The sequence below is a fragment of the Perissodus microlepis genome, chromosome 4 (genome assembly GCF_051167445.1).
Source record: "Perissodus microlepis isolate ML-2025 ecotype Zambia chromosome 4, ASM5116744v1, whole genome shotgun sequence".
In the NCBI taxonomy this organism is placed as follows: Eukaryota; Metazoa; Chordata; class Actinopteri; order Cichliformes; family Cichlidae; genus Perissodus; species Perissodus microlepis.
In genome coordinates this window covers 699,289-712,751 of record NC_140464.1, presented here as the reverse complement: position 1 = coordinate 712,751, position 13,463 = coordinate 699,289, and the positions used below count along the sequence as shown (strand labels likewise).

Here is a 13,463-nt window from a genome sequence, read left to right as displayed (position 1 = left end):
ATATTCTTAAACTTAGTTACAGCGCTTTCAGAAAGACATCTACTTTGATAAAATCTACTCTCCACTGCTGTGTAATCAATTATTGTAAATGTAAATGTTATCAGGAAATGATCAGACAGGAGAGGGTTTTCAGGAAACACTGTTAAATGTTCAGTTTCTATGCCATATGTTAAAACAAGATCTAGAGTGTGATTAAAGTGGTGGGTGGGTTCTTTTACATTTTGAGAGAAGCCAGTTGAGTCTAATAACAGACTAAATGCCATGTTGAGGCTGTCATTTTTAGCATCTACATGAATGTTAAAATCACCCACAATAATTATTTTATCTGAGCTCAGAACTAAATCAGATAAAAAGTCTGAGAAATCAGACAGAAACTCTGTGTAAGGCCCAGGTGGACGATAGATGATAACAAGGAAAGGCTTTCAAATGAATTAAAAGTCTGTCTTGGTCTTAGTCTGGATATCTTCCTGGATTCATGTTTAAGGAACAGTTTTTGTATTTTGTAGATATTCATTTTGTCAGCAGGAAGCCGCAGGGGTTGTTGGACCTGATTAAAGAAAACTCTGAGGAAGGTCCAAGTCGGGCGAGAAACAAGATTCAGTATGTCGTGAACCTGAAAGCAAGGCTGCACGTGTTGGGGTTTTGTTCCAGGTCCAACAACGTCAACAGCGCCTGTACCACAGAGGGCCGAGACTCAGGCAACTTTCCCTGGAGTTAAACTGCTTGTCTTGATGCATCTCAATCATCCAGGTAAGTAAATCTCCAAAAGTTGAATCTGTTCATCTGGACGTAGCGTTTAGTGGGAGAAACGTTTCGTCATCATCAGGTGACGTCTTCAGTCTCAGCTGACTGCAGGTTTCAATCTTATAAACAGGACATTTGCATAATGACTGAAACCAGCCCACTGAAGGAACAATGGGCTGGGAGCTCAGTTCCTTAATCTTAATTATGCAAATTCTCATGACCATTGATCAACAACCACTGATCAATGTCCATGAGTCCCATTCACAGAGAGTTGGGGAATGGCTGCAATCACAGCATTGTAAGATGGTGACAGATGTACCCTTAGGCCCCCTCCTCGATTCAGAGATGGTCTTTCCCTTTTCACGTAAATGGCCTCCTTGACTCCGCCCTCAAACCAGCGTTCCTCCCTGTCCAGGATGTTACATCCTCATCACTGAAAGAGTGTCCACTGGCCTGTAGGTGTGAACAGACTGCAGAGTCCTGGCCTGACGAGGTGGCTCTGCTGTGTTGTAGCCAGAGGTTGTTTGGTTTCTCCGATGTATAAATCCTGGCAATCCTCCTGCACTTAACAGCGTACACTATGTTACTCTGTTTGTGTCGGGGGACCCGATCCTTGTGTTACTCATTTCTTCTAGCTCAAAGTTACTCGCCAAGTGGGAAGGACCATTTGTGGCCACACGGCGAGTAGAGGGATAATTAATAAAGAGTCAAAAAGATGGATGTATCAGCAGAATGTAACACTGATTTTATCTGGTGCAAAGATCTGTGACGATGTTAAAGCAGTGCTGTGTTTGCACGGCAGTGCAGTATTAATGTTTTTATAAGATCAATGAATAGCAGCGATGAATAATGATGATTATTATTTTGGCTGTAATCGTGCAGCCTGCATGTTCTCCTGAGGGCTCTTTGTCTTTCACTGGGCAGATATTACAGCCTTAAATACTCGACTGTGTTTGACTGCAAATCATTTTTCAGAGTTTATCATTAAACAATCTGTACAGGAACCTGTTTCAGTGACTTTGTTGCTGATAGAAAACAAACACAGACACTTTTATTCATTCATGACTTTTTAAAAAGACACTGGAGCTGCTTCCCCCTCGTCTGGTGAATCAGATGGTTTATAGGAATACGTACGTTCTCTGTGAGGGTCAGATAAGGTCGAGCTAGTTTCTCTTTCTTCACTTTTACTTTCTGATTGTGTCAGAAAACCATTGGTAACATCTGCAGTGTTGTTTGGGACTGGTTTCCTGTTTGTCTCATCGTGGGCTCATTTTAGAAAAAGATAAACATTTCTTTCATGCCACAAACAACTGAAGGCAGTTTATTACTTTCACTTTCACCCATCTCCACACTTATTGTTACAACAGAGCTAACATTACATAGCTACAGTACACAGAGGTTAGAGGAGTTAAAGCACAAATCTCCATCTTTTTGTGTGCAGCAGTAATGCAGTAGTGCTAATAGTAATAAAACTTCCATATACTATCAGTGCTTACACACCTGGGTTTCAGTTAGCTGAAGGTAACGTAGCCTTAGCTGTTATTTCAAAGCATCTTAATGATCACAATAGTAACAAGAATTAAAAATGTACACCTCCTCTTCACTTCGCTGATGGTCTGTGGATCCTACATCATCATAATCATCACAGAGAGGTGTCCAGTGAGGTACAACTGCAGCTGTTCTTTCATGGCAGGAGGTAAGGATGCCAGTCAGTGGGAGACACATTTATCCAACAATCAGGCCTCTGGGGAGGACATCCACAGCATCCGCACGATGCTCAGAGAGCTACAATGGCAAGACTTCCTGTTTCCCACAAATCCTAACAGACCACTTAAACATCGACCATTATCAGATACCCCCAGAAGAGGAAGCTCTGAGTCTCTGATCCTTCTTATCACCCACAATGCAATGCAGGGCTTGGAGGGAGTCGTGGAGGAGACTCAGCGGCGCTGTTAGTCTGAATGTTGATACTACTTCCTCTTAAGGAAGTACAATCCTCCAGTTGCATCTGTTATCAGCAGCTGTCCTCTGTTGGAGCTCTCTGTATAACTTTAGCCTTAAAAAGGTTGGAGGTTGAGTCCTTTTATCCACCTCTGAGTAAAGATGAGAAACACTCAGCCAGTGTCTCTAAATTAATGCTTATGTAAAAGAACCATAAGCAGCAGCATCATTAGGATCAAATCCCCACACATCACACACACACACCTCTTTTTACAGCAGTTCTGTTATGAGACTAGTTGCATGTATTGATTCTCCTCGAGCTGTAAGTGCATTTTTAGTGAAATAAGCAAATCTTTGTTGGTTATAATAAATGCAATTTGTCCACATCTGTGTTTTGCTGGTTTCTGTCACATGTTCAAAGAATGGAAACCACCATGTGAATCCTGTGCTAATCTGATTGGTTGCTCATCAGTGACCCTCGAGGGACACCTCACTAACTTATTACTAAATGATTTTACTGACTGTGGCCACATCAGTGGAGTCATGGAGGAGACGAAGCAGTCAGTCACTTAGCCCTGAAGGCCTACTGAGATCTGATGTGCAGGTCTGTGAGGCGTCACCGTAAGAATGTGCACGAGTCATTTGTTAGTGAAGCAGTGAAATTCACAAATGCACAAGTTATTTTTGATCATGTCATGATTTGAAAAGGGATGAAACTGTCAGAAAGGGAGCGCCCGGAGTGATTCATACGTCCTTCCTGTGTTTGTGTAAAAATGACCAGACACGGCACAGAAAACCATCCTGAAGCTCTCCACCATCCTCGCTGTTCGATCAGCTTCCATTCACAAATACATAAGTTATTTTTGATCAAATCGCTGATCCCTTGTAGGTGACACAGTCGTGCTCTGCAGGTGACACGATCCAGTTGGCGGAGGGCGCTCCATCACCCCTCATCTTTGGATCCAGCTCAGAGGGAGGTCAAAGGTCAATCACATTGTAAAAACGTGTTGTTTTCCTCCTCTTTAGGGTCGTTAGTGTGGTTCTGGAGTTCTCTTGCAATGGCTGACATGAACTCGAGCGGCGTGACCCTTGACCTTAACTGCAGTCTGTGTTTTCAGTAAAATCTGGAATGGATCCTTCCAACCTACAGAGTGCAGTCACCGTCATGCATCACTCAGTTTTACATTGGTCTGGTAAACAGAGAGTTTACAGGAACCCAAAACCTCTCTGTGAAGTCAGATCAGCTGCAGTTATTTCTTTCTTCATTTTGACTTTCTTTCACAAACTGCCAGATTTTTTATTTTTTCTACAACATGTCTTAACAAAAATGTCCTGTGAGAAGAAAAGGCTGGAAAAATATTTGGTACTGAAAACCTTTAAAAGAACTTCAGGAACATTTTGGAACTAATCTGGTTAATTGGCAGCAGGTCAGTGACATGATTAGCTATAAAAGAGCATCTTGGACAGACAGATGTTTTCTGTGTTTTATTATTAATCAAGTGTCAGTTTATGAGATTTCTAAATGATTCGGTTTTCATTCCATGTTCTTTAACTAGTTCTTCAGCATCACTCTGAGACAGGATATTTCTAATTTTAGAGATTTTATGCAAACGGTGGAGGTGAAGAGAAACGAAGAGCATAGAGAGAAGAAAAAAAACATATTTAGAAGCAAGAAATTAGAGGTCATCTTTGTGTTTTTAAGACTTTCCTATGGTTTAATTCACTGAGTTTCATCACATGACCTCATGGATCAGAATAACAGGAGAACATCTGCAAGGCAATGAAACAATGCAGTGTTTTCTAATAATACCGGCTAAGTGAAAGCTGTTGTGTTGGCATGGACCAAAATCTCTGATCAGTGTTTCCAGCACCTTGTTGAGTCGATGCCAACATGCATGTTCCAGTAATTCTATCTCAGGAGATATTCTAAAAAAAGAGCAGCTACTTCCTTTGTTCCTCCAGATGCATCCTGTTATTCCACTATCTGCGCTTCAGAACAAAACATGAGCATACCGTTTACAAGCAAAACAAGTCTACTATGTGTGTGTGCAGGCAGACTTATGTGTGTCTTGACCTCAGTGCATGACCTCACGCTACGTCATCTGTTACCAGGCAAACTTCAGTGCAGCAGGCTGCTGAATGCACACACACAGGCCTTTAATATGTGGTAAATTGTACTGTAAACACGTAGGCAACCTTTCAATAGCTGTACTTGGCTCCATTGATCGGCCAGACATCGCGCTGCCCGTAGCTTCCAACCATTAATTAACTTGACCTAGCTTATATGTGTATAACATGATTACAGTTGCACCTGCAATGGAAGATTATTATGTGCTTATGCTCACACCTGAAATACAGACTTTAATGTAACATCAACAGTTTCAATAAATGTGTCAATGAAATGACAATAATGATAAATCATAAATGATGCAACAGTAATAATAAGGATTCTGAATAGTAACATAGATCATGAATGTAAAATAAGATTTCACTCCGATAATGATTACTTTCACTTTCTTTCTGACTGCACAGAATAACAAGCCCCCCACCCCAATGCTTCAGTATAAAAGCCTGAACACAGAGTCACAGTAACAAAGACTATCAGTCTTCTCTCAACAGGACGAAGCAGGTAAGACAAAACACCTAACCTCCACTATATTTATTATGGCTTTTTATTCAGTTATTCCTTTCAAATGAAATTATATCTCATCGTTATTTCTTTTTGTTCTCCCTTTTTCTTCTTTTCTTAAACTGATGTTCTGTTAATAAGACTGTTAATAAGTCAGACTATATTGATGATTAATTCATACTGTATGGATGGAATCAGTCCAGCATGAGGGCTGTGATACTACCGTCCACCTAATATAATGTAAATAATGCTGTCTGTATAAAACAGTAATGATTGTAATCGACTGATCATCACATTTTAAAGATCAGAGGCTTCTGATCTCCATAAGTTATCCATTGATCGAGTTCATAAATATTGTTTCAGATCAGGTATCCTGTCCATCCTCAGCAGTCCTGTCTTTCTATCATGACTCCCAGACGGGCTTTGCATGATTTTCTTTCTTTAAAGATGAACTGTTTTAAATTTATATGTCAAATATGATCCCAGACATGAAGAAAAAGTGTTTTCCTACAAAAACCAGCTCTGTTTCTGTTTAACCTGCGAACTCTTAACATGCCTGACAGTCTGACACTCACCTGGTCTCCATGGTGACAGGGAGATGATTAAGCAGAGATACAGGAGCTCTTTAAAAGCAGCTGTTTGAGCTTCAGTGAGTTGATTTTACTTTGTTACCTGGAAGCAGCAGATTTCCTGAGGACAGCCACTCATCAGATTCTTTCAGTGTTAGAAAACTTCCTTCACAACATGTCTGTTACAGTTACTGACACTCACACATCCCTGATCTGATGGACACAGCACTGACAGTCTGCTGTGGACCATTTGAACCATCAGCATCACTTAGACTCATGATGACATGTGAATATGTACACCGTGTGGTCCTAACACGGTCAATGGTCCCTCTGTCAGCTGATCTCAGGTGATGGTTCTCAGTGTGTTTCAGAGACACGTGACGGTCTCTGAAACCTTAAACACAGGTAATAACTCAGAGCTGAGACCCTCCGTCATGACATGAAGGCATCTCCACCATCATCTCTCACTCTTACTGTCTGATGAGGACCGAGCCAGCAGGAGAGGAAGAAGCAGTGCAGTCCTCGCCCTCTCTGCTCGTCCAGTCAAAACCACGTTTAGCTGTCAGTCCAGAGCCTTTGTTCAGCTCATCACAGCAGTAAAAGCACACATGGGGATTTTTTTACCAAAGGATGTGAATGCTGCTGTTGTCCAGCTGTGATCAGGGTTTGCACATCTGTCCTGTTCATCTCAGATTTGAATCTGTGATAAAGTTACAGGCAGAGCTGCAGCAGGACTCACTGATAGTTTCATTACTGTCAGCAGGAAGTCAACTTTTCTCTCTCTGTTAATGCTCTTATGCTATTCTGTCTGTTCCTGTTGTAGAGCTGCTCACTTCCCTGTGACCACCATCATCATCATTATCATCATGGATACTGCTGATGCTCTGATTAAAAAAATCTTCTCCTCTGTGGATCTTCAAACAAAATGTGCAGATAAATTGGACGAACTGGCCGATGAGTTGGAGGGAGCACAGAAGAATGTTAACACTGCTAAAGTTGTTGGCAGTTCTCTGTCTGTGGGTGGAGCCACTGCCATGACTGCAGCAGGTGTAGCAACTTTGTTCACAGGTGGAGCAGCACTACCTATTATAGCTATGACAAGTGGAGCAGCATCCTGGGCTGGTTTAGTTACTGATGCAACCTCAGATGCTGTAACCTTCTATCAAGCAAAAAACACCTCTGAAGAGGCTGTGAAGGTTGTAGAGAACATTGCCAGTCTTCATGACGAGATTAAAGACGACATGGATTCACTGAGAGATGAAGCAAAGAAGAAGCGACAGCCGTACTCTTCCTGCTGTGAAGATTATGTGATTGAGGTTATCTTGAGAGGAATGGCTGAACGCAACGGACTAACACTGGAGGGCAGTGTCAGTTTAAAGAAAATCCTTAAAGACCATGTTGGTCAGAGTCAAACGAAAACAATCACATCTTTTCTTTTACTAGCAAACGAAACAGCAACACTCATAGTCATAATAAAGAAGTCTCTGACAAAACTACTACAAAAGGCAACAGCAAGAGCAGCAAGAGAAACTGCAAGGACTGCAGGAGGAAAAACATTAACAAAAGCTGTGGGACGTGTAAGTATCACAGCAGACACAGAAGGGGGCGCTGTTTCCTGCCTTGATCACTCAGAGGTAAATGTAGAGACTGACGCAGTCATGTAGTCTGCAGCTGTTCCTGCACGCAGATGTTCACACGTCTCTCAGACTGAATACGAGACGCTAAGTGAAGAAAAAGCTTCATTAGATCTACACAGGAACCAAAAATGGACTCACTGTGAGAGCTGTCAAACACTGTTGGCTAAACCTGACTGTTTATTAAGAACTTAGGAGAAAAGTACTTCATAGTGTAAGACTTCTGATTCCTCTTGAGACGATCAGTTTATATCTATGAGTCTGGATCAGCTGTTTCTCTCATTTTAAATATCAGGAGTCTGATATTTTGGCTAAACTGCCTAAAAGTTTAGAAAATCCTTTCCCCTCATTTTGTGATCTGAGCAGTCTGCATCAGTGTTTAAGTCCAGGGGTGTGCTGAGGCAGCAGGTGGGTGCACAGCGGTCTCTTTGAAAGGTTTGTTTTGGGGTGGAGGGGGTTCAGTCATACTGCAGAGCATGAGGATGAGCACTTCATCATTTCTGTCTTCACTTGTCTGAAATGTTAATATTCATGGATCAGAGTTTCTGTGCGGTCCGGCAAACACATCTTTCAGCCTTTATTTTTTGTGTGTGCTGCATTCAAAGATGAGAGGCTATTATAACTCATGTGATTGACTTTTTATGACCAGATTATAGGAGGAGCACTTGGACTCGCAATCTCAGTTCCAGAGCTGATTTACAACGTCATAAAGTGGGATGACTGTGATACAGAAGCCAGTAAGAGCCTGAGAGAGAACGCTAAAACTATACGGACTAATTCTAAGAGGATGAAGAGTGACCTGCAGGAAATCGAGTGAGTGTGAAAATGATTTTTATTTACTGTGTAATGACATAAATACAAAGAGAGGATAAAATGCGTTTTTGCATGTTTGCATTAATTTTATGAGCTAAAGTCAATTTACTGGACACAAATACAGCAACATGTAATTCCAACATGCAACACTGGAACAGAATTCATGCCCGTGATTATCATACTTTATCATTTCTTTTACAGCAATCTGTTTAAAGGGATAAAAACAGTCAAACGCTGTGTGGAAGACATAGAGAGGAGTGGATACGACAAGAAAACATCAGTCGAGCTTGCAATGAAAAAGTGTGAAAATGAATTCATCCTGCTGGGGTTGAAAGACTCTGGGGCCATAGTCAAACTTGTGAATGCCTTTGTGCTCCTTTAAGAAAGAACTGAAAACCTTTAGATTTTTCAGTTTTATCAGTTTGGTCGAATTGGCTCTCTTCCACAGTGAGAGTCTCTTTGTCATGTCTTCATCTCCTTATCCCGACAGACTGTGGTGGATGGCTCCCCCTCCCTGAGCCTGGTTCTGCTATTAAAGGGGTTTTTCCCCCTTCCCGCTGTTGCCAAGTGCTTGCTAATAGAGGGTCAAATGATTGTTATGGGCAGAAATCTGTGCCATCAGAAACTGAATTTGAATAAAGTTAAATTCGAATTTGAATTGCTTGGATTGAATCTGAATTGTAACTTGAATAAATGCTTTTAAAAACTGAATATGAATTATCCTAATTTGAAATTGAATTTATTGGTTTGAAAATGATCATCACTAAATTGAAATTGAATTTTAAATTTTAAAAATTAATTGATTTGCTTTGAAACTGCATTTTATCCTTTAAAAATTTAGCTCTCGAATAATTTCAGATTCACTTCTCACCATTCAGTTTCAGTTCCAAAATTCTGTTTTTTGGGACTTACATCCGGTTCCGGTTCAAGAGTAATCGAGCGCAGATTAATAGAACTACGTTTTACTAGCGGACCGAAAGTGTTACTGACGGGAATCTACCGATTTGTACAAGAGCGGCTGTATCCCAATTCAGGGTCTGCAGCCTTAAAGTACGCAGCCTCAACGATCCTCAAGGGCCGCGTACTCAAAGACCGCTAAGGCCGGAAGTGCGAGGCTTGTGAAATGGGCGGTCTAGCCTCCGTTGCGCTGCCCAGGTTGCCTAGCAACCATGATACTAACAGCTGGAAACGTTTCATACAGCTTTGTTTGACAGAAATGAAGGAGAAAATCTTTTGTTCATTTGTTTGTTTGTTTCTACACGAGCTTTGATCATTCTCTGTAAGCTTAAGCTCAGCTATTGAACGGCGTATATTTTAAGGTAAAGGCTTTAAAACCAAGTTAGTACAAACGTCACTAATGTCACATAACTTTGCCAACATGCGGCCAACAGTAATGTTTTAATGTTCTTCATTATTAAATATTTGCACATAAATAAGTGACATGATATTCAGTACTTAAAGTTTACTCTTCGGGCACCCCTCATCCGCCGTTATTTTCGGCAAAATTATCCACACCCACCGCTGCGCTATGCATTCTGGGATATGTTGGGCCACGAAGTCTACACCGCCACGTCCTTAAAATTACATTCTCAAAAGCTTCAGGCTTAAAGTTAAATTTAAATAAATGTGAACTATTGGCATTAAAGGAGTGTAATTCACAATTACTGTACGATATAAAGGTGAAGAAGGAGGTAAAATATTTGGGCATCACAATTTCAAAAGATCACAAAGTCTTAGAAAAAGTAAATATTTTAGATAATGTTGACAAATGTAAGACAATCTTAAATAAGTGGTTACAAAGGGACATCACAATTTTTGGAAGAATATTATTAACCAAAATGGATAGTTTATCTAGATTTATATATCCAGCTTACTCTTTATCAATATCAAATAAAGTTATTAAAACAATTAATAGCTTGAATTTTAATTTTATTTGGAGGAATAAGTGCCATTATATATCTAAAGATGATTTGGTTAAACCATACATTGAAGGCGGTGGAAACGCAATTGACTTTGATATAATGAATGGTGTTTTGAAACTTAAATGGTTAAAATCCTTCCTAAATAATCCACACTCCATTTGGTTTTTTATACCAAGTAAGGTCTTTGACACACTGGGGGGTATCGACTTTCTCCTAAAGTGTGACTTTCAAATTACTAAGCTACCTGTTAAACTCTCTGAATTCCATAAACAGGTCCTTCTTTATTGGAAAATGTTATTTAAACATAATTTCACTCCACATAATAGCCCAGTTTGGAACAATAGATACATACTGATGAATAGAAAATCTATTTTTATTCAAGATTGGTTATCGAAAGGTGTTTGGGCAATTGCCCATTTTGTAGATGAGGAAGGACATGTTCTAGGACATCAAGATTTTTGCCAAAAGTTTAATATCCAATGTTCTAAAAGTAAATTTAATCGGGTTATAAAATCCATTCCATTGTCACTGTGATGGCCAAACCCGTGGCCACACTCTAAAGTCGGTAACTTTTGTATTTTCATTCTTCATTTGAACATAGTAATACATTTTAGTTGCCAATAACTTTATTGATTGGTTTGGATTGGATGCATTTGTTCTATTTGTAAGCGCGCACATTTAGTTTACTTATGTATTCATACTACTTCATTTCTTTGATTTTTGACTAACCTTTGTCTTTTATTTCTTACCTGCTATCATCCCTGGGAGTTGCTGGACAAAAGATGGTAGCCAGGGTTTGAAACCATTAAATGCAAAGGAAGATAATTGGACCACACCACCACTTCCTGCTGAAGGGAGAATGTGTGTTTTCTTTACTTTAAAAACAAAGTATTTGTATTTAATTAAATATTTGAGTTTAGGGTTTAATGGGGTTTTTGATTTTCTTCTTTGGTGTTTAGTTTATTAACAAACTAGATTGTACTGCATTGTTTGTGATTTATGATTGTTTTGTTTGTTACCCCTCATGTGTCACAATGGTCTGATCAGCCATTATATATACCTTTGTATGTCATTTCATGTTTTAGGTCAGTTATGTTTGTTTGTAGCAGTCATTTGGTTTGTTAAGTTTGCAGTCTTTGCCTGAGTTCAGTTTTGTTTCTTTGACCTCTTTTATGAGCTCAACATTCATTACTCTTGTAAATATAATTTTGGGGGTTAAATAAATGGAAACTATATTTTTCTAATAATTCCTGGGACTCCTCCTGTTTTTCAACTCGGTCCATCACAGTCACTTAAAAACATAGTTGTAAATGATATAATATATTCTGACATCTCCCCCAAGTTAAGACAATTATATATAGATGGTATTCGATTTTGTGATGTTAAATGCAATAATAAGTTTCTTAGATCTTCATTAAGGAGTCTTTATTCTCCAAATTTACTTAGACGCAATTACATATTAAAAGATTTCCAAAGGGAAGAAATTGAAAAAATAAGAACTGATTATATCACCTTCCCTATCCCTCCTAAAGGGAAAGAAGTCCAATTTAAAATCTTGAATAAAATTTACCCGACAAATAGACTCCTTAGTGATAGATTCAAAATAGAAACGGGTAATTGTGTATTTTGTGAAACAGAAGAGGAGGATTTGGACCATCTATTCTTTTTGTGCAATTTTATACAAATATTTTGGTTGGATTTTCATACCTGGCTTTATTCCAGTGGGATTCAAATTGCCCCATTTACCTTAAATATGATAATGTTTGGAGTATTTTTGAAAGAAAAGAAAGCTAATTATGGTGTTAATGTGTTATTAATCCTGTGCAAGCAATTTATACATAAATGTCGTTTCTTTAAGACTAAACCAACACTAGCTTACTGGAAAAACGACTTATACCTGTTGATTAAATCTTTGACCTTAGTTAAAAAGAAAAAGGCTGCTTTTTTTGTTTCCTTTATGGAAGATTTTGATTTAGTGAGTTAATAATCTGTTAAATTATGTGACCCCATCTTTATATTTTCTTTTCACTATGTATGAAAGTTGCTAATATGTAAGGAATGTTTATTTTCTGAATCATATATGGTGCATTTTGTTTGTATGTTAATAATACTAATAAAATAAAAATAAAAAAAAAAAGTCCTTAAAATTCAGGGAAATTAAGGACGCATTGGAGGGCCGCATTTCGAGCAGCCTTCGAATTGGGACAGCCTTCGTCGCGTCGCGGTGACGTAATCGGCCTTAAAATGCGGCCTTTAAGGCTGCAGACCCTGAATTGGGATACAGCCAGCGTCTGGCTGCAGCCACTGGGGAGCGCCATATTGCGACCTCCACACTAACCGGAAACACGTAACCAGTTAAATCGACTTTGACAGCTAAAACGAAATTGTGTTGTTTTTTTTTACTATTCATGCTGCTGATAAAATTGGTTCTAAGTGGGGTTTTTTAACACTCTGGGTTTATTAAAAAAAATCACCATCCCTTCAGCTTGTTCGTGGCAAAAGTGTCCATGTGTTATGTTTTTGTTTCTTTGCTACTTTTTCTGCATAAAGGTTTTTTCATAAATATAAACTAGTCATTACTTTTTACATTTTTAATCCTTCAAACACCTTTTTCTAGTACAATGCACGTGTTTGAAGACAACCTCAAAACTCACCATTTCATATATCAGCAGTGCTACTGGAAATTATTGTACAGTGGTCCCTCACTATAACGTGGTTCACCTTTTGCGGACTGTTTCGCTGATTTTTTTTATATTTTTATTTTTTACAGTACATTGTGTTGTGCGTTCTGATTGCTGTAGACCAAACTAGTACTAGTGTCTCCTGTACAGCAGCGGTCCGTTGAGTCTGTTTCCCTGGGTCTTTTCCCGTGTTGTGGTCGTGTGTCTTATTTTGAAAGAACTATTTAGGCGTTACCATAGCGACCAGAGCGCATCAAGAAGCAGAGAGGAGGACGTTACTCGCAATGTTGTTGGCGCATTTCAGGAGGACGCTGCTCATAAAGTTACACAATTACACAGCCGAATTCGCGTTTATTATTATATTTTCGAAATACCACCGAAACGTTTTGCACGGTTTCGTTTTATAATACTGGACTTATGTTTCTATGATGGGTTGAACTTTACGAGTGTTTAAACAAAAGAGAAAAGTGTGAAAATGTTCATGTATGTCTGAGGAAAGTGTATAAAGCATGTAGTGACGGGTTTTACAG

At 39.2% G+C, this 13,463-nt stretch overlaps 1 protein-coding gene across 2 annotated transcripts; it reads left to right on the top strand.

The window, feature by feature from the left end:
- The first annotated feature begins 5,214 nt into the window (after positions 1-5,214).
- Positions 5,215-9,021, top strand: LOC146387896 (uncharacterized). 2 transcript variants are annotated; one of them, XM_084924923.1, is made up of 4 exons: positions 5,215-5,314; positions 6,707-7,460; positions 8,167-8,330; positions 8,532-9,021. In XM_084924923.1, exons 2-4 carry the CDS (start codon positions 6,750-6,752, stop codon positions 8,710-8,712), a joined length of 1,056 nt encoding a protein of 351 aa, XP_084781049.1. In that variant the 5' UTR covers positions 5,215-5,314; positions 6,707-6,749; the 3' UTR covers positions 8,713-9,021. The 2 variants fall into 2 exon arrangements, with proteins under 2 accessions (XP_084781049.1, XP_084781048.1); XM_084924922.1 differs by lacking the exon at positions 5,215-5,314 and having other exon boundaries at positions 5,328-7,460.
- The last annotated feature ends 4,442 nt before the right edge of the window (positions 9,022-13,463 follow it).

Coding starts and splice junctions, on each gene's coding strand:
- LOC146387896 (XM_084924922.1), top strand. CDS start 6,672: ATGCTCTTATGCTATTCTGTCTGTTCCTGTTGTAGAGCTGCTCACTTC. Junction 7,461..8,166: donor TAACAAAAGCTGTGGGACGT/GTAAGTATCACA, acceptor TTTTATGACCAG/ATTATAGGAGGAGCACTTGG. Junction 8,331..8,531: donor AGTGACCTGCAGGAAATCGA/GTGAGTGTGAAA, acceptor TTTCTTTTACAG/CAATCTGTTTAAAGGGATAA.